Raw genomic sequence first — 24,028 nt, forward strand, 5'->3', positions numbered from 1 at the left:
ACACCATAATAATGCATGTTGAAAAAATGACCGAAAAAGCAAGGCTATAGTATGGCAAAAATGTCAAAAAATGGCATTTTCCAAAAACAGCTAAAAACACCTCTAAACAGCATAAAAGAGCGTAAAAAGACATGCCATAGCATTACATTCCTCAAAAATAGCCAAAAACACCATAATAATGCATGTTGAAAAAATGACCGAAAAAGCAAGGCTATAGTATGGCAAAAATGGCAAAAAATGGCATTTTCCAAAAACAGCTAAAAACACCTCTAAACAGCATAAAAGAGCGTAAAAAGACACGCCATAGCATTACATTCCTCAATAATAGCCAAAAACACCATAATAATGCATGTTGAAAAAATGACCGAAAAAGCAAGGCTATAGTATGGCAAAAATGTCAAAAAATGGCATTTTCCAAAAATTGCTGGAAACACCTCCAAACAGCATTAAATAGCGTAAAAAGACACGCCATAGCATCAACTTTTTCAAAAATCCCCCAAAACACCATAATAATGCATGTTGAAAAAATGACCGAAAAAGCAAGGCTATAGTATGGCAAAAATGTCAAAAAATGGCATTTTCCAAAAACAGCTAAAAACACCTCTAAACAGCATAAAAGAGCGTAAAAAGACACGCCATAGCATTACATTCCTCAATAATAGCCAAAAACACCATAATAATGCATGTTGAAAAAATGACCGAAAAAGCAAGGCTATAGTATGGCAAAATGTCAAAAATGGCATTTTCCAAAAATTGCTGGAAACACCTCAAACAGCATTAAATAGCGTAAAAAGACACGCCATAGCATCAACTTTTCAAAAATCCCCAAAACACCATAATAATACATGTTGAAAAATGACCGAAAAAGCAAGGCTATAGTATGGCAAAAATGTCAAAAATGGCATTTTCCAAAAACAGCTAAAAGCACCTCTAAACAGCATAAAAGAGCGTAAAAAGACACGCCATAGCATTACATTCCTCAATAATAGCCAAAAACACCATAATAATGCATGTTGAAAAAATGACCGAAAAAGCAAGGCTATAGTATGGCAAAAATGTCAAAAAATGGCATTTTCCAAAAACAGCTAAAAACACCTCTAAACAGCATAAAAGAGCGTAAAAAGACACGCCATAGCATTACATTCCTCAAAAATAGCCAAAAACACCATAATAATGCATGTTGAAAAAATGACCGAAAAAGCAAGGCTATAGTATGGCAAAATGTCAAAAATGGCATTTTCAAAAACAGCTAAAAACACCTCTAAACAGCATAAAAGAGCGTAAAAAGACATGCCATAGCATTACATTCCTCAAAATAGCCAAAAACACCATAATAATGCATGTTGAAAAAATGACCGAAAAAAGCAAGGCTATAGTATGGCAAAAATGCCAAAAAATGGCATTTCCAAAAACAGCTGGAAACACCTCTAAACAGCATAAAAGAGCGTAAAAAGACACGCCATAGCATTACATTCCTCAAAAACAGCCAAAAACACCATAATAATGCATGTTGAAAAAATGACCGAAAAAGCAAGGCTATAGTATGGCAAAAATGTCAAAAAATGGCATTTTCCAAAAACAGCTAAAAACACCTCTAAACAGCATAAAAGAGCGTAAAAAGACACGCCATAGCATTACATTCCTCAATAATAGCCAAAAACACCATAATAATGCATGTTGAAAAAATGACCGAAAAAGCAAGGCTATAGTATGGCAAAAATGTCAAAAAATGGCATTTTCCAAAAACAGCTAAAAACACATCCAAACAGCATAAAAGAGCGTAAAAAGACACGCCATAGCATTACATTCCTCAAAAACAGCCAAAAACACCATAATAATGCATGTTGAAAAAATGACCGAAAAAGCAAGGCTATAGTATGGCAAAAATGTCAAAAAATGGCATTTTCCAAAAACAGCTAAAAACACCTCTAAACAGCATAAAAGAGCGTAAAAAGACACGCCATAGCATTACATTCCTCAAAAATAGCCAAAAACACCATAATAATGCATGTTGAAATAATGACCGAAAAAGCAAGGCTATAGTATGGCAAAAATGTCAAAAAATGGCATTTTCCAAAAATTGCTGGAAACACCTCCAAACAGCATTAAATAGCGTAAAAAGACACGCCATAGCATCAACTTTTTCAAAAATCCCCCAAAACACCATAATAATGCATGTTGAAAAAATGACCGAAAAAGCAAGGCTATAGTATGGCAAAAATGTCAAAAAATGGCATTTTCCAAAAACAGCTAAAAACAACTCTAAACAGCATTAAATAGCGTAAAACTATACGCCATAGCATTACATTCCTCAAAAATCGCCCCAAACATCATAATATAGTCTTGATACCCAATTTTACGTCTTTTTCAGCTGTTCATTGGACATTGCACATTTTTACATTTTTTGCCATGCTACTGTATGGCATATTTGGTCGTTTTTTTCACATTTATTCAGTGCTATCGGTGTATAGTGTTTTCCGGCATGTTCCCTCTTGGGGGATGTAGGGCAGATCCGAGAGTACCGCTGGTATTGACTTCCCTTAGGTTTTTTTTTTTGAGTTGAAGTTGTTCAAAGGCAAGCAGTAAACAAAAAATTCACTTTTTGTCCCATAACTGTTTTTTTTGTCTCTTTTAACAACACAGGATCACAGGATTGTTATAAGGATGAAAAGACTTACACCAAGGGTTCGTAGATACAGGTTAAAACTGCTCGAGGCAGGCTTTATTCACAGATAAAAATGTCAAAAGCGTAAATCAAAAATAAAAGGTACCTCACTCCCTTTTGAAGGAGCTACAAATACCATCTAACACAGAGTCTAAGTGAGATCAGGAAAACAACATCAAAGCACATCATGAATCAAAAGCATCACGAGCAAAAAGCAAACAAAGTAATGTGTTGTTTCTATTTTATTTAATGGTCAGTTGTGTCATCACGCCCTCCACTCTCTTTCTCTTCTCATTGGCTGGCCCAGAGGTGGCATGTTGTAGAAATTTTCCCCTTTTTGGGTTGTCATGTTTGGGTAGAAGCTTCCTCCTCCTACAGCTGGAATATTTTCCAAAACGTGTAAAACCACCACACTAATGCATATTAAAAAATGACCAAAAAAGCAAGGCTATAGTTGAAATGTGAAAATATAACATTTTCCAAAAACAGCTAAAAACACCTCTAAACAGCATAAAAGAGCGTAAAAAGACACGCCGTAGCATTACATTCCTCTAAAATAGCCAAAAACACCATAATAATGCATGTTGAAAAAGTGACCGACAAAGCAAGGCTATAGTATGGCAAAAATGCCAAAAAATGGCATTTTCAAAAAACAGCTGGAACCACTTCCAAACAGCATAACATAGCGTAAAAAAAACACGCCACAGCATCAACTTTTTCAAAAATCCACCAAAACACCATAATAATCCATGTTGAAAAAATGACCGAAAAAGCAAGGCTATAGTATGGCAAAAATGTCAAAAAATGGCATTTCCCAAAAATCACTGGAAACACCTCCAAACAGCATTAAATAGCGTAAAAAGACACGCCATAGCATTACATTCCTCAAAAATAGCCAAAAACACCATAATAATGCGTGTTGAAAAAATGGCAGAAAAAGCAAGGCTATAGTATGGCAAAAATGCCAAAAAATAGCATTTTCCAAAAACAGCTAAAAACACATCCAAACAGCATTAAATAGCGTAAAAAGACACGCCATAGCATCAACTTTTTCAAAAATCCACCAAAACACCATAATAATCGATGTTGAAAAGATGACCGAAAAAGCAAGGCTATAGTATGGCAAAAATGCCAAAAAATGGCATTTCCTAAAAATCGCTGGAAACACCTCCAAACAGCACGAAAGAGCATAAAAAGACACGCCATAGCATTACATTCCTCTAAAATAGCCAAAAACACCATAATAATGCATGTTGAAAAAATGACCCAATAAGCAAGGCTATAGTATGGCAAAAATGCCAAAAAATGGCATTTCCCAAAAATCACTGGAAACACCTCCAAACAGCATTAAATAGTGTAAAAAGACACGTCATAGCATTACATTCCTCAAAAATAGCCAAAAACACCATAATAATGCGTGTTGAAAAAATGACAGAAAAAGCAAGGCTATAGTATGGCAAAAATGCCAAAAAATAGCATTTTCCAAAAACAGCTAAAAACACATCCAAACAGCATTAAATAGCGTAAAAAGACACGCCATAGCATCAACTTTTTCAAAAATCCACCAAAACACCATAATAATCGATGTTGAAAAGATGACCGAAAAAGCAAGGCTATAGTATGGCAAAAATGCCAAAAAATGGCATTTCCTAAAAATCGCTGGAAACACCTCCAAACAGCACGAAAGAGCATAAAAAGACACGCCATAGCATTACATTTCTCAAAAATAGCCAAAAACACCATAATAATGCATGTTGAAAAAATGACAGAAAAAGCAAGGCTATAGTATGGCAAAAATGTCAAAAAATGGCATTTCCCAAAAATCACTAAAACACCTCCAAACAGCATTAAATAGTGTAAAAAGACACGTCATAGCATTACATTCCTCAAAAATAGCCAAAAACACCATAATAATGCGTGTTGAAAAAATGACTGAAAAAGCAAGGCTATAGTATGGCAAAAACGTCAAAAATGGCATTTCCCAAAAACAGCTAAAATCACTTTTAAACAGCATAAAATAACGTGCCAAGACACGGCATAGCATTACATTTCTCAAAAATAGCCAAAAACACCATAATAATGCATGTTGAAAAAATGACAGAAAAAGCAAGGCTATAGTATGGCAAAAATGTCAAAAAATGGCATTTTCCAAAAACAGCTAAAAACACCTCTAAACAGCATAAAAGAGCGTAAAAAGACACACCATAGCATTACATTCCTCAAAAATAGCCAAAAACACCATAATAATGCATGTTGAAAAAATGACCGAAAAAGCAAGGCTATAGTATGGCAAAAATGCCAAAAAATGGCATTTTCCAAAAATTGCTGGAAACACTTCCAAACAGCATTAAATAGCGTAAAAAGACACGCCATAGCATCAACTTTATCAAAAATCCCCAAAAACACCATAATAATGCATGTTGAAAAATGACCGAAAAAGCAAGGCTATAGTATGGCAAAAATGTCAAAAAATGGCATTTTCCAAAAATCGCTGGAAACACCTCCAAAAAGCATTAAATAGCGTAAAAAGACACGCCGTAGCATTACATTCCTCTAAAATAGCCAAAAACACCATAATAATGCATGTTGAAAAAATGACCGAAAAAGCAAGGCTATAGTATGGCAAAAATGCCAAAAAATGGCATTTTCCAAAAATCGCTGGAAACACCTCCAAACAGCATTAAATAGCGTAAAAAGACACGCCGTAGCATTACATTCCTCTAAAATAGCCAAAAACACCATAATAATGCATGTTGAAAAAATGACCGAAAAAGCAAGGCTATAGTATGGCAAAAATGTCAAAAAATGGCATTTTCCAAAAACAGCTAAAAACACCTCTAAACAGCATAAAAGAGCGTAAAAAGACACGCCATAGCATTACATTCCTCAAAAATAGCCAAAAACACCATAATAATGCATGTTGAAAAAATGACCGAAAAAGCAAGGCTATAGTATGGCAAAAATGCCAAAAAATGGCATTTTCCAAAAATCGCTGGAAACACCTCCAAACAGCATTAAATAGCGTAAAAAGACATGCCATAGCATTACATTCCTCAAAAATAGCCAAAAACACCATAATAATGCATGTTGAAAAAATGACAGAAAAAGCAAGGCTATAGTATGGCAAAAATGCCAAAAAATGGCATTTTCCAAAAACAGCTAAAATCACTTTTAAACAGCATAAAATAACGTGCCAAGACACGGCATAGCATTACATTTCTCAAAAATAGCCAAAAACACCATAATAATGCATGTTGAAAAAATGACAGAAAAAGCAAGGCTATAGTATGGCAAAAATGCCAAAAAATAGCATTTTCCAAAAACAGCTAAAAACACCTCCAAACAGCATTAAATAGCGTAAAAAGACACGCCATAGCATCAACTTTTTCAAAAATCCACCAAAACACCATAATAATCGATGTTGAAAAGATGACCGAAAAAGCAAGGCTATAGTATGGCAAAAATGCCAAAAAATGGCATTTCCTAAAACAGCTAAAACACCTCCAAACAGCACGAAAGAGCATAAAAAGACACGCCATAGCATTACATTCCTCTAAAATAGCCAAAAACACCATAATAATGCATGTTGAAAAAATGACCCAATAAGCAAGGCTATAGTATGGCAAAAATGCCAAAAAATGGCATTTCCCAAAAATCACTGGAAACACCTCCAAACAGCATTAAATAGTGTAAAAAGACACGTCATAGCATTACATTCCTCAAAAATATCCAAAAACACCATAATAATGCGTGTTGAAAAAATGACAGAAAAAGCAAGGCTATAGTATGGCAAAAATGCCAAAAAATAGCATTTTCCAAAAACAGCTAAAAACACATCCTAACAGCATTAAATAGCGTAAAAAGACACGCCATAGTATCAGCTTTTTCAAAAATCGCCAAAAACCCCATAATAATGCGTGTTGAAAAAATGACTGAAAAAGCAAGGCTATAGTATGGCAAAAACGTCAAAAATGGCATTTCCCAAAAACAGCTAAAATCACTTTTAAACAGCATAAAATAACGTAAAAAGACACGCATAGCATTACATTTCTCTAAAATAGCCAAAAACACCATAATAATGCATGTTGAAAAATGACAGAAAAGCAAGGCTATAGTATGGCAAAATGTCAAAATGGCATTTTCCAAAAACAGCTAAAAACACCTCTAAACAGCATAAAAGAGCGTAAAAAGACACGCCATAGCATTACATTCCTCAAAAATAGCCAAAAACACCATAATAATGCATGTTGAAAAAATGACCGAAAAAGCAAGGCTATAGTATGGCAAAAATGCCAAAAAATGGCATTTTCCAAAAATTGCTGGAAACACTTCCAAACAGCATTAAATAGCGTAAAAAGACACGCCATAGCATCAACTTTTTCAAAAATCCCCCAAAACACCATAATAATGCATGTTGAAAAAATGACCGAAAAAGCAAGGCTATAGTATGGCAAAAATGTCAAAAAATGGCATTTTCCAAAAATCGCTGGAAACACCTCCAAAAAGCATTAAATAGCGTAAAAAGACACGCCGTAGCATTACATTCCTCTAAAATAGCCAAAAACACCATAATAATGCATGTTGAAAAAATGACCGAAAAAGCAAGGCTATAGTATGGCAAAAATGCCAAAAAATGGCATTTTCCAAAAATCGCTGGAAACACCTCCAAACAGCATTAAATAGCGTAAAAAGACACGCCGTAGCATTACATTCCTCTAAAATAGCCAAAAACACCATAATAATGCATGTTGAAAAAATGACCGAAAAAGCAAGGCTATAGTATGGCAAAAATGTCAAAAAATGGCATTTTCCAAAAACAGCTAAAAACACCTCTAAACAGCATAAAAGAGCGTAAAAAGACACGCCATAGCATTACATTCCTCAAAAATAGCCAAAAACACCATAATAATGCATGTTGAAAAAATGACCGAAAAAGCAAGGCTATAGTATGGCAAAAATGCCAAAAAATGGCATTTTCCAAAAATCGCTGGAAACACCTCCAAACAGCATTAAATAGCGTAAAAAGACATGCCATAGCATTACATTCCTCAAAAATAGCCAAAAACACCATAATAATGCATGTTGAAAAAATGACCGAAAAAGCAAGGCTATAGTATGGCAAAAATGCCAAAAAATGGCATTTTCCAAAAATCGCTGGAAACACCTCCAAACAGCATTAAATAGCGTAAAAAGACACGCCATAGCATCAACTTTTTCAAAAATCCCCCAAAACACCATAATAATGCATGTTGAAAAAATGACAGAAAAAGCAAGGCTATAGTATGGCAAAAATGCCAAAAAATGGCATTTTCCAAAAACAGCTGAAAACACCTCAAAACAGCATTAAATAGCGTAAAAAGACATGCCATAGCATTACATTCCTCAAATATAGCCAAAAACACCATAATAATGCATGTTGAAAAAATGACCGAAAAAGCAAGGCTATAGTATGGCAAAAATGCCAAAAAACTGCATTTCCAAAAAACAGCTGGAAACACTTCCAAACAGCATTAAATAGCGTAAAAAGACACGCCATAGCATTACATTCCTCAAAAATAGCCAAAAACACCATAATAATGCATGTTGAAAAAATGACAGAAAAAGCAAGGCTATAGTATGGCAAAAATGCCAAAAAATGGCATTTTCCAAAAACAGCTAAAAACACCTCTAAACAGCATAAAAGCGTAAAAGACACGCCATAGCATTACATTCCTCAAAAATAGCCAAAAACACCATAATAATGCATGTTGAAAAAATGACAGAAAAAGCAAGGCTATAGTATGGCAAAAATGCCAAAAAATGGCATTTTCCAAAAACAGCTAAAAACACCTCTAAACAGCATAAAAGAGCGTAAAAAGACACGCCATAGCATTACATTCCTCAAAAATAGCCAAAAACACCATAATAATGCATGTTGAAAAAATGACAGAAAAAGCAAGGCTATAGTATGGCAAAAATGCCAAAAAATGGCATTTTCCAAAAACAGCTAAAAACACCTCTAAACAGCATAAAAGAGCATAAAAAGACACGCCATAGCATCAGCTTTTTCAAAAATCCACGGAAACACCATAATAATGCATGTTGAAAAAATGACCGAAAAAGCAAGGCTATAGTATGGCAAAAACGTCAAAAATGGCATTTCCCAAAAACAGCTAAAATCGCTTTTAAACATCATGAAATAACGTGCCAAGACACGGCATAGCATTACATTTCTCAAAAATAGCCAAAAACACCATAATAATGCATGTTGAAAAAATGACAGAAAAAGCAAGGCTATAGTATGGCAAAAATGCCAAAAAATGGCATTTTCCAAAAACAGCTGGAAACACTTCCAAACAGCATAAAAAAGTGTAAAAAGACACGCCATAGCATTACATTCCTCAAAAATAGCCAAAAACACCATAATAATGCACGTTGAAAAAATGACCGAAAAAGCAAGGCTATAGTATGGCAAAAATGCCAAAAAATGGCATTTCCAAAAAACAGCTGGAAACACTTCCAAACAGCATTCAATAGCGTAAAAAGACACGCCATAGCATCAACGTTTTCAAAAATCCCCCAAAACACCATAATAATGCATGTTGAAAAAATGACCGAAAAAGCAAGGCTATAGTATGGCAAAAACGTCAAAAATGGCATTTTCCAAAAACAGTTGTAAACACATCCAAACAGCATAAAAGAGCGTAAAAAGACACGCCATAGCATTACCATCCATCCATCCATCCATTTTCTTCCGCTTATCCGGGGTCGGGTTGCGGGGGCAGCAGCCTAAGCAGGGAAACCCAGACTTCCCTCTCCCCGGCCACTTCATCCAGCTCTTCCCGGGGGACCCCGAGGCGTTCCCAGGCCAGCTGAGAGACATAGTCTCTCCAGCGTGTCCTGGGTCTTCCCCGGGGCCTCCTACCGGTGGGACGTGCCCTGAACACCTCACCAGGGAGGCGTCCTGGAGGCATCCTAATTAGATGCCCGAGCCACCTCATCTGGCTCTTCTCAATGCGGAGGAGCAGCGGCTCTACTCCGAGCTCCTCCCGGATGACCGAGCTTCTCACCCTATCTCTAAGGGAGAGCCCAGCCACCCTACGGAGGAAACTCATTTCGGCTGCTTGTACCCGCAATCTAGTTCTTTCGGTCACTACCCAAAGCTCGTGACCATAGGTGAGGGTAGGAACGAAGATCGACTGGTAAATCGAGAGCTTTGCCTTTCGGCTCAGCTCCCTCTTCACCAAGACAGACCGGTGCAGAGTCTGCATTACTGCAGACGCCGCACCGATCCGCCTGTCGATCTCCCGTTCCATCCTTCCCTCACTTGTGAACAAGACCCCGAGGTACTTAAACTCCTCCACTTGGGGCAGGACTTCATCCCCGATCCGGAGGGGGCACGCCACCCTTTTCCGGCTGAGAACCATGGTCTCGGATTTGGAGGTGCTGATTTTCATTCCAGCCGCTTCACACTCGGCTGCGAACCGATCCAGTGAGAGCTGAAGGTCGCGGCCCGATGAAGCCAACAGGACCACATCATCTGCAAAGAGCAGAGACCTAATCCTGTGGTCACCAAACTGGACCCCCTCAACACCCTGGCTGCGCCTAGAAATTCTGTCCATAAAAGTTATGAACAGAATCGGTGACAAAGGGCAGCCCTGGCGGAGTCCAACCCTCACCGGAAACGAGTTCGACTTACTGCCGGCAATGCGGACCAAGCTCTGGCACCGGTCATACAGGGAACGGACAGCCCGTATCAGGGAGTCCGAAACCCCATATTCCCGGAGAACCCCCCACAGGACTCCCCGAGGGACTCGGTCGAATGCCTTCTCCAAGTCCACAAAGCACATGTGGACTGGTTGGGCAAACTCCAAGCACCCTCAAGGATCCTGCCAAGGGTCCAGAGCTGGTCCACAGTTCCATGACCGGGGCGAAAACCGCATTGCTCCTCCTGAATCCGGGGTTCGACTATCCGGCGGACCCTCCTCTCTAGTACCCCCGAATAGACCTTACCAGGGAGGCTGAGGAGTGTGATCCCCTTGTAGTTGGAACACACCCTCCGGTCCCCCTTCTTGAAAAGAGGGACCACCACCCCAGTCTGCCAGTCCAAGGGCACTGCCCCCGATGTCCACGCAATGTTGCAGAGTCGTGTCAGCCACGACAGCCCCACAACATCCAGGGCCTTGAGGAACTCCGGGCGGACCTCGTCCACCCCCTGCCACCGAGGAGCTTTTTGACCACCTCGGTAACCTCAGCCCCAGAGATAGAGGAGCCCACCCCCGGGTCCCCAGGCCCTGCTTCCCCAACGGAAGGCGTGTCGGTGGGATTGAGGAGGTCTTTGAAGTATTCCTTCCACCGATCCACAACGTCCCGAGTCGAGGTCAGCAGCGCCCCGTCGCCACCATACACAGTGTTGACGGAGCACTGTTTCCCCCTCCTGAGACGCCGGATGGTGGTCCAGAACCTCTGCGAAGCCGTCCGGCAGTCGTTTTCCATGGCCTCGCCGAACTCCTCCCATGCCCGGGTTTTCGCCTCGGCGACCGCCGCGCCGCCGCCCGCTTGGCCTGTCGGTACCTGTCTGCTGCCTCCGGAGTCCCACAGGCCAAGAAGGCTCGATAGGACTCCTTCTTCAGCTTGACGGCACCCCTTACCGCCAGTGTCCACCAGCGGGTTCGGGTGTTGCCGCCCCGACAGGCACCAACCACCTTACGGCCACAGCACCGGTCGGCCGCCTCAGCAATGGAGGCACGGAACACGGCCCACTCGGACTCAATGTCCCCAGCCTCCCAGGACATGGTCGAAGCTCTTCCGGAGGTGGGAGTTGAAGCTCCTTCTGACGGGAGACTCTGCCAGACATTCCCAGCAGACCCTCACTATGCGTTTGGGTCTGCCAGGTCTGACCGGCGTCCTCCCACACCATCGGAGCCAACTCACCACCAGATGGTGATCGGTTGACAGCTCCTCCCCTCTCTTCACCCGAGTGTCCAAGACATATGGCCGCAAGTCCAACGATACGACTACAAAGTCGATCATTGAACTGCGGCCTAGGGTGTCCTGATGCCAAGTGCGCATATGGACACCCTTATGCTTGAACATGGTGTTAGATTATGGACAATCTGTGGCGAGCACAGAAGTCCAATAACAAAACACCACTGGTTCAGATCGGGGGCCATTCCTCCCGATCACGCCTCCAGGTCTCACTGTCGCTGCCAACGTGAGCGTTGAAGTCCCCAGCAGAACGAGGGAGTCCCCAGAAGGAGCACTCTCCAGCACCCCTCTAAGGACTCCAAAAGGGTGGATACTCTGAACTGCTGTTTGGACCATAGGCACAAACAACAGTCAGGATCCGTCCCCCAACCCGAAGGCGGAGGGAGGCTACCCTCTCATTCACCGGCGTAAACTCCAACGTGCAGGCACCGAGCCGGGGGGCAATAAGTATTGCCTCCCCTGCCCGGCGCCTCTCACCAGTGGCAACTCCAGAGTGGAAAAGAGTCCATCCCCTCTCAAGAAGACTGGTTCCGGAGCCCAAGCCATGCGTCGAGGTGAGGCCGACTATATCTAGTCGGAACTTCTCAACCTCGCGCACCAGCTCAGGCTCCTTCCCCACCAGAGAGGTGACATTCCACGTCCCCAGAGCTAGCTTCTGCAGCCGAGGATCGGACCGCCAAGGTCCCCGCCTTCGGCTGCCGCCCAGCTCACATTGCACCCGACTTCTACGGCCCCTCCTATGGGTGGTGAGCCCACGGGAAGGAGGTCCCATGTCACCTCTTCGGGCTGTGCCCGGCCGGGCCCCATGGGTGAAGGCCCGGCCACCAGGCGCTCGCCATCGAGCCCCACCCCCAGGCCTGGCTCCAGGGGGGGGGCCCCGGTGACCCGCGTCCGGGCGAGGGGAACTCTGAACCATTGGTTGATGTCATCATAGGGGTCTTGTGAGCTACACTTTGTCTGGTCCCTCCCCTAGGACCTGTTTGCCATGGGTGACCCTACCAGGGGCATGAAGCCCCCGACAACTGAGCTCCTAGGATCACTGGGACACGCAAACCCCTCCACCACGATAAGGTGGTAGCTCAGGGAGGGGGCCATAGCATTACATTCCTCAAAAATAGCCAAAAACACCATAATAATGCATGTTTAAAAAATGACAGAAAAAGCAAGGCTATAGTATGGCAAAAATGCCAAAAAATGGCATTTTCCAAAAACAGCTAAAAACACCTCTAAACAGCATAAAAGAGCGTAAAAAGACACGCCATAGCATTACATTCCTCAAAAATCGCCAAAAACACCATAATAATGCATGTTGAAAAAATGACCGAAAAAGCAAGGCTATAGTATGGCAAAAATGCCAAAAAATGGCATTTTCCAAAAATCGCTGGAAACACCTACAAACAGCATAAAAGAGCGTAAAAAGACACGCCATAGCATTACATTCCTCAAAAATAGCCAAAAACACCATAATAATGCATGTTGAAAAAATGACCGAATGAGCAAGGCTATAGTATGGCAAAAATGCCAAAAAATGGCATTTCCAAAAAACAACTGGAAACACCTCCAAACAGCATTAGATAGTGTAAAAAGACACGCCATAGCATCAACTTTTTCAAAAATCCCCCAAAACACCATAATAATCGATGTTGAAAAAATGACCGAATGAGCAAGGCTATAGTATGGCAAAAATGTCAAAAAATGGCATTTCCAAAAAACAACTGGAAACACCTCCAAACAGCATTAGATAGTGTAAAAAGACACGCCATAGCATCAACTTTTTCAAAAATCCCCCAAAACACCATAATAATCGATGTTGAAAAAATTACCGAAAAAGCAAGGCTATAGTATAGCAAAAATGTGAAAAAATGGCATTTTCTAAAAACAGCTGGAAACACATCCAAACAGCATAAAAGAGCGTAAAGAGACACGCCATAGCATTACATTCCTCAAAAATAGCCAAAAACACCATAATAATGCATGTTGAAAAAATGACCAAAAAAGCAAAATGGCATTTCCCAAAAATCACTGGAAACACTTCCTAACAGCATTAGAGAGCGTAAAACTATACGCCATAGCATTACATTTCTCAAAATAGCCAAAAATACCATAATAATGCATGTTGATAAAATGACCGAAAAAGCAAGGCTATAGTATGGCAAAAACATCAATACTGGCATTTCCCAAAAACAGCTAAAATCACTTTTAAACAGCATAAAATAACGTGCCAAGACACAGCATAGCATTACATTTCTCAAGAATAGCCAAAAACACCATAATAATGCATGTTGAAAAAATGACAGAAAAAGCAAGGCTATAGTATGGCAAAAATGCCAAAAAATAGCATTTTCCAAAAACAGCTAAAAACACATTCAAACAGCATTAAATAGCGTAAAAAGACACGCCATAGCATCAGCTTTTTCAAAAATCCACAGAAACACCATAATAATGCATGTTGAAAAAATGACCAAAAAACCAAGGCTATAGTATGGCAAAAATGTCAAAAAATGGGATTTCCCAAAAACAGTTGTAAACACCTCTAAACAGCATAAAAGAGCATAAAAAGACACGCCATAGCATTACATTCCACTAAAATAGCCAAAAACACCATAATAATGCATGTTGAAAAAATGACCCAATAAGCAAGGCTATAGTATGGCAAAAATGCCAAAAAATGGCATTTCCCAAAAATCACTGGAAACACCTCCAAACAGCATTAAATAGTGTAAAAAGACACGCCATAGCATTACATTCCTCAAAAATAGCCAAAAACACCATAATAATGCGTGTTGAAAAAATGACAGAAAAAGCAAGGCAAAAATGCCAAAAAATAGCATTTTCCAAAAACAGCTAAAAACACATCCAAACAGCATTAAATAGCGTAAAAAGACACGCCATAGCATCAGCTTTTTTCAAAAATCCACGGAAACACCATAATAATGCATGTTGAAAAAATGACCGAAAAACCAAGGCTATAGTATGGCAAAAATGTCAAAAAATGGGATTTCCCAAAAACAGTTGTAAACACCTCTAAACAGCATAAAAGAGCATAAAAAGACACGCCATAGCATTACATTCCACTAAAATAGCCAAAAACACCATAATAATGCATGTTGAAAAAATGACCCAATAAGCAAGGCTATAGTATGGCAAAAATGCCAAAAAATGGCATTTCCCAAAAATCACTGGAAACACCTCCAAACAGCATTAAATAGTGTAAAAAGACACGCCATAGCATTACATTCCTCAAAAATAGCCAAAAACACCATAATAATGCGTGTTGAAAAAATGACAGAAAAAGCAAGGCTATAGTATGGCAAAAATGCCAAAAAATAGCATTTTCCAAAAACAGCTAAAAACACATCCTAACAGCATTAAATAGCGTAAAAAGACACGCCATAGTATCAGCTTTTTCAAAAATCGCCAAAAACCCCATAATAATGCGTGTTGAAAAAATGACCGAAAAAGCAAGGCTATAGTATGGCAAAAATGTCAAAAAATGGCATTTCCCAAAACCAGCTGAAAACACCTCCAAACAGCATTAAATAGCGTAAAAAGAAACGTCATAGCATCAGCTTTTTTCAAAAATCCACGGAAACACCATAATAATGCATGTTGAAAAAATGACCGAAAAAGCAAGGCTATAGTATGGCAAAAATGTCAAAAAATGGCATTTCCCAAAAATTGCTGGAAACACCTCCAAACTGCATTAAATAGCGTAAAAAGACACGCCATAGCATCAACTTTTTCAAAAATCCCCCAAAACACCATAATAATGCATGTTGAAAAAATGACCGAAAAAGCAAGGCTATAGTATGGCAAAAATGTCAAAAAATGGCATTTCCCAAAAACGGCTAAAAACACCTACAAACAGCATAAAATAGCGTGAAAAGACACGCCATAGCATTACATTCCTCAAAAATAGCCAAAAACACCATAATAATGCACGTTGAGAAAATGACCGAAAAAGCAAGGCTATAGTATGGCAAGAACGTCAAAAATGGCATTTCCCAAAATCAGTCGAAAACACCTCAAAACAGCATAAAATAACGTAAAAAGACACACCATAGCATTACATTCCTGAAAAATAGCCAAAAACACCATAATAATGCATGTTGAGAAAATGACCGAAAAAGCAAGGCTATAGTATGGCAAAAATGCCAAAAGAATGGTATTGAGGTACAGCCCTCAAAGTTAGGTTGCCTGTTTTTGTTTTTGCAGCAGTCAGATGCAAAAAAACTGTGAGATCACTGAAAAAAGATCTGAAATGCCACAATGGTCGCATCAATGAATGTTTGCTCTCCGTTCTTTCACAGTATCAGACTGCGACTACTACTCTGTGGGAGCGGATCAAGAAGGCGAGCATCAGCAGTCATCAGACTTCGATAAATCCTCCACCATCCCGAGAAACAGCGACATCACTCAGTCCTACCGCCGCATGTTCCAGTCAAAGCGCCCCGCCTCCACTGCCGGCCTGCCCTCCAACCCCTCTGCCATAATCACTCCGGGAGTGGCTACCATACGACGGACGCCATCCTCTAAACCAAACCTGCGACGGCCCTCTGGGGGCCTTAGCTTGGGCCCCATCCCAATAAAGCCCCCCATGATCCCAGTCAAGACCCCCACTGTGCCTGAACATCCCAGTTTCCCCAGCAGGGCGGCGTCAGACGGCAACACAACACGAAACCCGCTCAGCCCCCCGACCACCCCTTTGTCTCCAGGCAGTGGTGGGCCACCGTCACTGAGGTCCAGCTCCTGGGAGACGCAGAACCTGAACGAAGGGTCGGATCCTCCCACCCCACCACCACAGCCCGGTGGTCGGGTAACAGAGTGGGAGCGCCGGCCCCTCCCGGAGCTCCTCGAGGAGTCAGAATATTGTGAGGTCGAGGATTTTTTGGTGTCTATTCGACGAGGCGTCAGGCTCAAGAGGACATCGACCAATGACCGATCAGCGCCAATTATTCACTGAGACTATAAGAATTGGTTCAACTTGAGCCATTTTGCTTCCCTGGCTGAATTTCGGCAAATACGCCCTTGGAGGGACACAAAATGGTTATCAACAAGTAATCGCAAGTTAGAGATATGAAATCAAATGGACTGTGACGACAGGAGGAAGTTGCCCAGAGACTCTCATCAAGAATTGGTTAAGAAATTATGTAACAGAACTTTGACGGGATACCTGATCACGGTGAACTCATTACAGAAATGCCAAATTTTGATTCAGTGAGGTAAAAAAAAAGACGAAAAAAAAGTCACCTTCACGTTTTGGCCAAAGACAAATAGTTTAAATGAGGGATGACAACACGTCCGTCTGTGGTTTTGACAAGTTTGTGAAACTGAAGGGAATCTATCATGCTAATGTTGTCTTGTCCGGATTTAGTAATCGTCCAACAAAAATGTTTACTTTTGGTAAAGTATCAGTGGACTTGTTGAAGCCCAGAATTCCCTCACAGTGCTGCGCTTTCTTGTTTTTTGGAAAACCGACTAAAGCACTGATTTGAAAGCGGTCAGTATTGTACTTGACTAAATCCAGGTAAATTCTACTCTGAGTTTATTACTGGGGATTCAGGTGCTGAGCTGAGATTAACTCCCCTGGGCAACTTACGAATATAAGAGAAAAGGTTTGAAGGAACATTCTTGTCAAACGAGATGTGCAAAGTCATCCTGTAGCAAAAAAAACCTTAAACATTACGTAAACGTTAGCACGCGTTGTTTTGAGAAGAATTGACGATAGAAGACGTAGGGAAAAATTCTGGAAGGATTGACGGAGTATTTTCAAAAGATCAAATCATTATTTGTATGTATATATTTATATATTTTAACGTGTTTGTACGTTTTTGTTTGTCATATGCTTCTTTTACATCCCTGTAGTCTCCCAATTCCACTAACGGTGCCAAAAGCCTGTGTGCTGAACTTATAACTTAAATATTCTCTATTTAATTGAAACTATGCTGGATTTTTTCTTTCTATAAAAACATTATTGGTGTTTGACAGAAAATGAAGAGGGACTGAAAGAAAAATGACTTAAAGAGTATATGTAATTGTTAGCGAAGCATATTGACGAGTGGCGTGCGACCATACACAACTATGTTGTTATAATTATTGACCTGCATGTTCATGAAGTTTGCCCCAATATAAATACAATCATTTTTGGCTTTTGAATAATATCCCAGCAGTGATTTCAACAGTAGCGGATCAGGAACTACAGATGCCAACAACTTGGTAGATTAAGTCTGCTTAAAAAAGAAAAAAAAAAAAGTTACATTTTTCATATTGGCTCAATATTTAATTAGAAAGCACTTTGACATTTTTACAAATATTGAGTGCAGACAGACGTGATCCGTCTCTTTGTTGGCCTCCAGGTTCATTGTTTAACTTTTAACATACGTTGCTAATTTACCAACTATATAGCAACTGCGTATTAGCGTATACTTCCAAGTCCATGGTAGTAATAGAGGTTGTTACCGCAGGTTCCGTGTTACGACTTAGCTTTAGTAAATTGGAGTAATGTGGATCAGTGTGTTGGTCTGTTGTAGTGAAGCCAGTTTGCTGATGGTGAGTTTAGTTTGCACAGATTTAAATGGTTTTGGACGAGTCAAAGCTTCAGTGTTGGGACACTGCGCTGTAGTTCCCTGAATTGTATTAATATAATGTATTAATCTGACTAAAATAAGCAGTATGGATTATGATATTTCTGGATTTAGAAAATAAACAGCGGATTAATAGATCTAAAAAGAAAATCCAGGGACTTTTAGTTCACTGTCTCAATACAAGCGCCGCTATAAAGTTGTTTTTTCTTTTCTTTAGAAAGAGAACAGTTTTATAAACCGGAATTGAATCTAACTTGGATTAGCCATAAACTGTCTGTGCTTCCTAACCATCAAACACCTGTCTGGTATATATAGAGTTTTTCAGGTGGTTTAACGCGCCCTCTGGCAGCCATGTTGGAGGTCTTTGGCGCTCTAAAATGATTACAGCTGATTTTACTCTGGATTTTAAGTTTTTTCTTATTAAATTAAAAGATTTATTTTTCAAGCAAGCTGATTGTTAGCTAAATATCAATATTGCCTAAATTCATTATTTGGCCACTAGCTAACGTATAGCTCTTAGCAGAAGCTACCATTGTAGCAAAAACAAATCTAATTTATTAGACTTTTAAGTTTGAATATTTGTACAGACACATCACAAGATATTTCAGCCAGATTTTTGAGAGATAAATATCTACAATTCAGACAGACAGTTGAGTTTCAAGTTTCATGTTTTCACGTTTTGTTGGATAGCTAAGTGTTAGCTAAACATCAGCATAGCTTAAATTCATCATTTGGACACCATTTAATTTACAGCTCTTAGGAGAAGTTAGCATTGTAGCAAAAACAAACCAAATTTATCAGACTTTTGCGATAAACAAAGCCTAAATTTTAAGTTTGATGTTTCCGAATTTTGTTAGCTAGCTAGTTGTTAGCTAAATATGATTAGCTAATTTACAGAAGCTAGCACGGTAACAAGAACATGTTTGATTGTTTACGTACATTTAGACAATAAGTTATTATTTGAGCTAGCTAAATCTCTGCTATGTTGTCAAAGATTGTTACATTTCAAGTTTGAAGTTTTCACACTTCTTTAACTAGCTAGTTGTTAGCTAAACATGAATGTAACTCAAACTCTCAATTTAGACATTAGCTAACGTACTGTTCCTGGTGGAAGCTAACATAGTAGCAAATCTACTTTATCAGAATGTTACAGAACATTTCTGAAAGATATTATTTCAGCTAGTTAAGAAACAAATCTCTACCACACAGACAAAGACATAGGCTCTAGTTAAATTTAAACTTTGATGTTTTAATGTGTTTTTGGCAGGCTAATTGTTAGCTAATCTGAACGTCGCTTAAATTTATCATTTGAACGCTACCTAATTTACAGCATTTATATCTTCTTAGAAGCTAGCATTGTACAAGAGCAAACTAATTTTTAGACTTTAACGTTCAAGGATGTTTTTTACGTTTTTACGGACAGATTACAACAACATATTTCAGCTAGATTTTGGAGAGCTACATCTCTAAATTTCAGGTTTGATGTCTAATATTTTGATAGCTAGTGAACAGTTATATAAATACAGATATCTTGTTTAAATTAATATATTTTGGACAAAAGCTAATGTACAATTCTTAGCAGAAACTAGCGCTATAACTAATGTACAATTTTAATTTATCAGACTTTTACATTTGAAAATCTTTCTGAAGATTTCTACAGACACTTTGCAACAAAATTTAATTTCAGAGAGCTTGTAAAAGTGCAAAATCTTTACCATACACGCAAAGACATTGTTAAATTTCAACTTTGATGTTTTCAGATTTTGTTTACTACCTAAATATCAATATTTTGTTTCAATACACGAACACTAAGCATTTCTACAGTTGCATCACAAGTCGAATTTTGGCTCTTCAATGGCTGAAATACCAACTACATGGACCTCCATGATGGTGCCAGATGAGGCGGATTAATTAGTGACCCAACTGAAAACGCTCTATTAGCTTGTGGTTACAACAGAAGACAAGAATATATTCATGTACAACTGCAATAAATATATAAACCTGTAATAGCTTGTGATTATGTCGAATAGCCTGATGAGCTAAAAAATTAAACTTGTGTTTGCGGGTAATTAGTGTAACAAGCTGAGATAGACAAAATAAATAATTACTATTTGTCATCACAAGTCAAATTAAAGCTGCAAGCAGCGATGAAAGCGCCCTCGTTCCCCCACGTATGTCTGGGTACTGGTGAACTCCAACTATCATTAGTTTGAATCCCAACCAGGACAGATGGTTTTTACAAGACTGCTGTCCAAACAAGAGTGTGAAAGAGAACGTCAAACAGTGTCAGGGGTTTGGCTCCGTGGGTTAGACGGCGGGTTGGTGTCTCTGAGGTTGTGCGATCGAGCCTTATTCAGGACAGGTGACTTTTTAAGGGTTGTTGTCCAAATATGTCCAAAGGTAAAGGGAATGTCCAAGATGGAATAAAGACCTAAAGTCTGGCTCAGGGGATAAGCCGGCTGGTTGGAGTCTCCTAAGTTGGCGGTTTGAGCCTCTTATTTACGCAACAGTAGAAAATCCATGGCTTAACGGATTACGCAGGAATTGAGGAAAACTATAAATACACAAAAAAAGGACAAGAAAACTCGACTGATATGAGTCAGGCTGTTAACTAAGTTCTTGGCAGGGAAAATTTAGTATCGGCTGTGACGCCTGTCTAAAACTTGACTAGGGAAAATCCAATGTTGGCAGTGACGTCTGTCGAAAACTGAACTGATATATGAGTAAGGCCAATAATCGACCAAGTTCTTGACTATGGAGAATTCAGTATTGGCAGTGACGTCTGTCGAAAACTCGACTGATATATGAATCAGGCCGATAATCAATCAATCGTGTGTTCTTTAACCGTTTTATGTTTTCGTTGCACGGACTTCCTTTGTTTTAGGACTGCTCCCTGTCGTTGTATCAATCCTTTCATCTTTCCAAACTCACACTAGGCTATGTCGTGCTGTGCTCCTGACTTTCCTACCTTACTACTGTACCACTTTACTGAATTTCCTATTCCAGTCCCTTACTTTCTACTTTCTGACCCTTCTACTGCTCTTATTCCTACTTTCACCTCTTATAGTCTCATCCTCTACCGCAGTCTTCTACGTTAACTTCCTGTCTATCAACGTAACTTGTTGTAACTTGACTAACCTTCCTGTCTCTGACCTCAACTTCCTGTCTCACATCCCATCTTTATGTAACTTGACTAAGACCTAAGGGACAGGCTCTCAACCTAACTTCTTGTATTTTCCTCAACTTCCTGTCTGTTGACTGTCTTTCCTGTCTCTCAACCCAACTTCATGAATTAGATGCTCCCTTCAGTTCTTTTTTCTGTCAAAAGTCACACGTCCCTGATGAGTCTTGAACCACCGACCTCTCACACACCAGCCCCCTGATTCACCCACCGAGCTAAACCTCCTGACACTGGGCCTGTTTTCGACGTTCCCTTTAGCGCTGTACTTGGACACCAGTCTTCAAAAGTCAGCTGTCCCACATAAGACTTGAACCATCAACCTCCGGCACACGAACCCTCTGATTTACCCATCGAGCTAAACCTCCTCACAGTCCAAATGTTTTCGACGTTCTGTTAAACTTGAACTTGCAATCAGTTAAATGTTTTCACCCAAACTGTCCTGTTGATAAATCATATTAACAAATGTATTTAATATGCATGTTGTCTTTTTTTGGGATTATGATTGAATATCTGGAAGTACTTTTTTTCCTCTCAGTTGGTCTGCCAACCGGACCTGAATGCATTTTAGATGCCGTCCAGTATCTGATGTGTTTCCCTGCAGGGATCATTAATGTTTCATGTTTCGTGTGGCCGCAGTTTGACACCCTGTTTGATGACTGAAGCCTGTTTTATATTCGCTCCGTTCATTTTCCATCGCAGGTTAACGAATACAATCATGTAGCTGACGCCGTTACGAGCGTATGACGCTGAATGTTCGAGCCTGTGAGTAACTGTGTGTGATGCCGACACACACTGAGGATTCGAAAGATGATTATTGTGAATCACATCCATCAGTAACAAAAAATGATTTGCTCAATTATAGATGCATCTTAGAAAATTAGAATATTGTGAAAAAGTTCAATATTTCCATCAGTTACTCGAGAGTGAAAACTCTTACATATAAACTAAAATATTTAAAGCATTTTTCTGTTTTAATTTGGATAATTATGGCCTATACAGCAGGAAAATGTCAAAAAAAAGTTTAAAAAAACGTAAAAATATTAGAATGTTTATTTTCAAGTTTGAGGAAATTAAATCAATCAAACAGTATAATACTTTTCAGAAGTTGGACATTCTTAGTGAATAATAATTTGAGATTTGGGGTTTTTATGAGCTATAAGCCAAAATCATCTAAATTAAAACAAAACAAAAAATGCTTTAAATATTTATGTTATGTGTAATGTATATAGATTATATGAAAGTTGACCTTTTTAATTAAATTATGAAGAAAAATAAACAGTTTTATATTAAAACAAAAAGATGTCATTTTAGATACGAGTTAGGTTAAAAACAATAATCAGTCTGAATAATCCTCAGTGTGCGGAGGCTTTTCGTGTCTCTGAGCTGTAAGTAAAGCAGCCGTCAGTGTCCCCGACCTTTAACCTTTAACCTTTAACCTTTCATTTGAGAAAAGTTGCCAAATGTCCTGCAGATTATGTTACACGACCTCCTGATTTTATTTCTTTTATTTCCTCTGACGTGTTGAACTTGTTTGAGAGTGAACATTTTACAGTTAAATATTGCCAATCTTTTTTTAATTTTAAATTTTTAATCTAAATTAATTTTTAAATTAAAACTACTGCAAATAATAAAAACAACACAACTGAAATTACATTTTACTTGAAAAACAAGTAATTAAAAAAAATAAATAAAAAAAAAATCAAAAGATGTCCATCCAAGAGCATCAGTGGGTGAGATGGCATCATAGTTCTGGATCAGAGCAAAATTAAAGGCTTTTAATTTCTGAAATATCATCACCTTCTATCCCTTAAACTGAGGTTAGATAATTATATTAAAATCTGAGAGTTTGGAGGATTGCAAAGAAAATCAAAAATCAGCATCGACTTGAAACCATTTGGGACAAAGTACATTATTAACGCCCCTGAACCAAAAATGTTCTGTATTAAATATATGCACATAATGATCTTAAGTGCTTTGTGAATATTCCCTCTGAAAATAAATATTATTATTATTATTATTATTATTATTATTATTATTATTATTATTATTATTATTATTATTATTATTTTCTCTGTGTGTTGCCAAAATGTAGGAAAATAAAAATCAGGGAAACATGGATTTTTTTTTTGTTTTTTGGCAGGACTCGCCCTGATCCTGATATTACCAAAAATATATTCATATTTATTCATTTACTGTCAAAAATACAGTCAAATATTCCTACCTGGGGTTAAAAATGTAGTAAAGCCTGTTAATCTCAGCCCTAATCCTTTTTTAGGGAATTTTTTGGAGGGTAATTTTTAGCCGATACAATTAGTTTTCTATGTTGTACTTTATTTTATTAAAACGGCACATGAATGTAAACATTTTTTGACAACTCAGATGGTGAATTTTTCGAGCAGCTTTGAACACATCATAACTCTAACGAGTTAATAATGTTTCTATTAAATTTCATGTTTTTTTCTAAAAACACGACCAGATAAAGAGGCATCACCGAATCCATTACCAGGTTTTATTACATTTTTAACAGGAAGGTATCGGACTTATTTATTACGGTCACACACATACACATACACACATACACATACACACACACACACACACACACACACACACACACACACACACACACAC

The 24,028-nt window shown here is 39.0% G+C and overlaps 1 protein-coding gene across 2 annotated transcripts in view; it reads left to right on the forward strand.

The window, feature by feature from the left end:
* Positions 1–18,657, forward strand: part of LOC121967023 (protein MTSS 1-like) — a 78,159-nt gene extending 59,502 nt beyond the window's left edge. For both annotated transcript variants that reach the window (XM_088090862.1, XM_088090863.1), the window contains one exon: positions 15,943–18,657. In XM_088090862.1, coding sequence (XP_087946988.1) covers positions 15,943–16,595 — 653 coding nt within the window. In that variant the 3' untranslated portion in view covers positions 16,596–18,657. The remainder of the gene's footprint in view (positions 1–15,942) is intronic.
* The last annotated feature ends 5,371 nt before the right edge of the window (positions 18,658–24,028 follow it).

Source organism: Plectropomus leopardus, chromosome 17 (genome assembly GCF_026936395.1).
Source record: "Plectropomus leopardus strain MGB_pleo_1.0 chromosome 17, ASM2693639v1, whole genome shotgun sequence".
NCBI lineage: Eukaryota > Metazoa > Chordata > Actinopteri > Perciformes > Serranidae > Plectropomus > Plectropomus leopardus.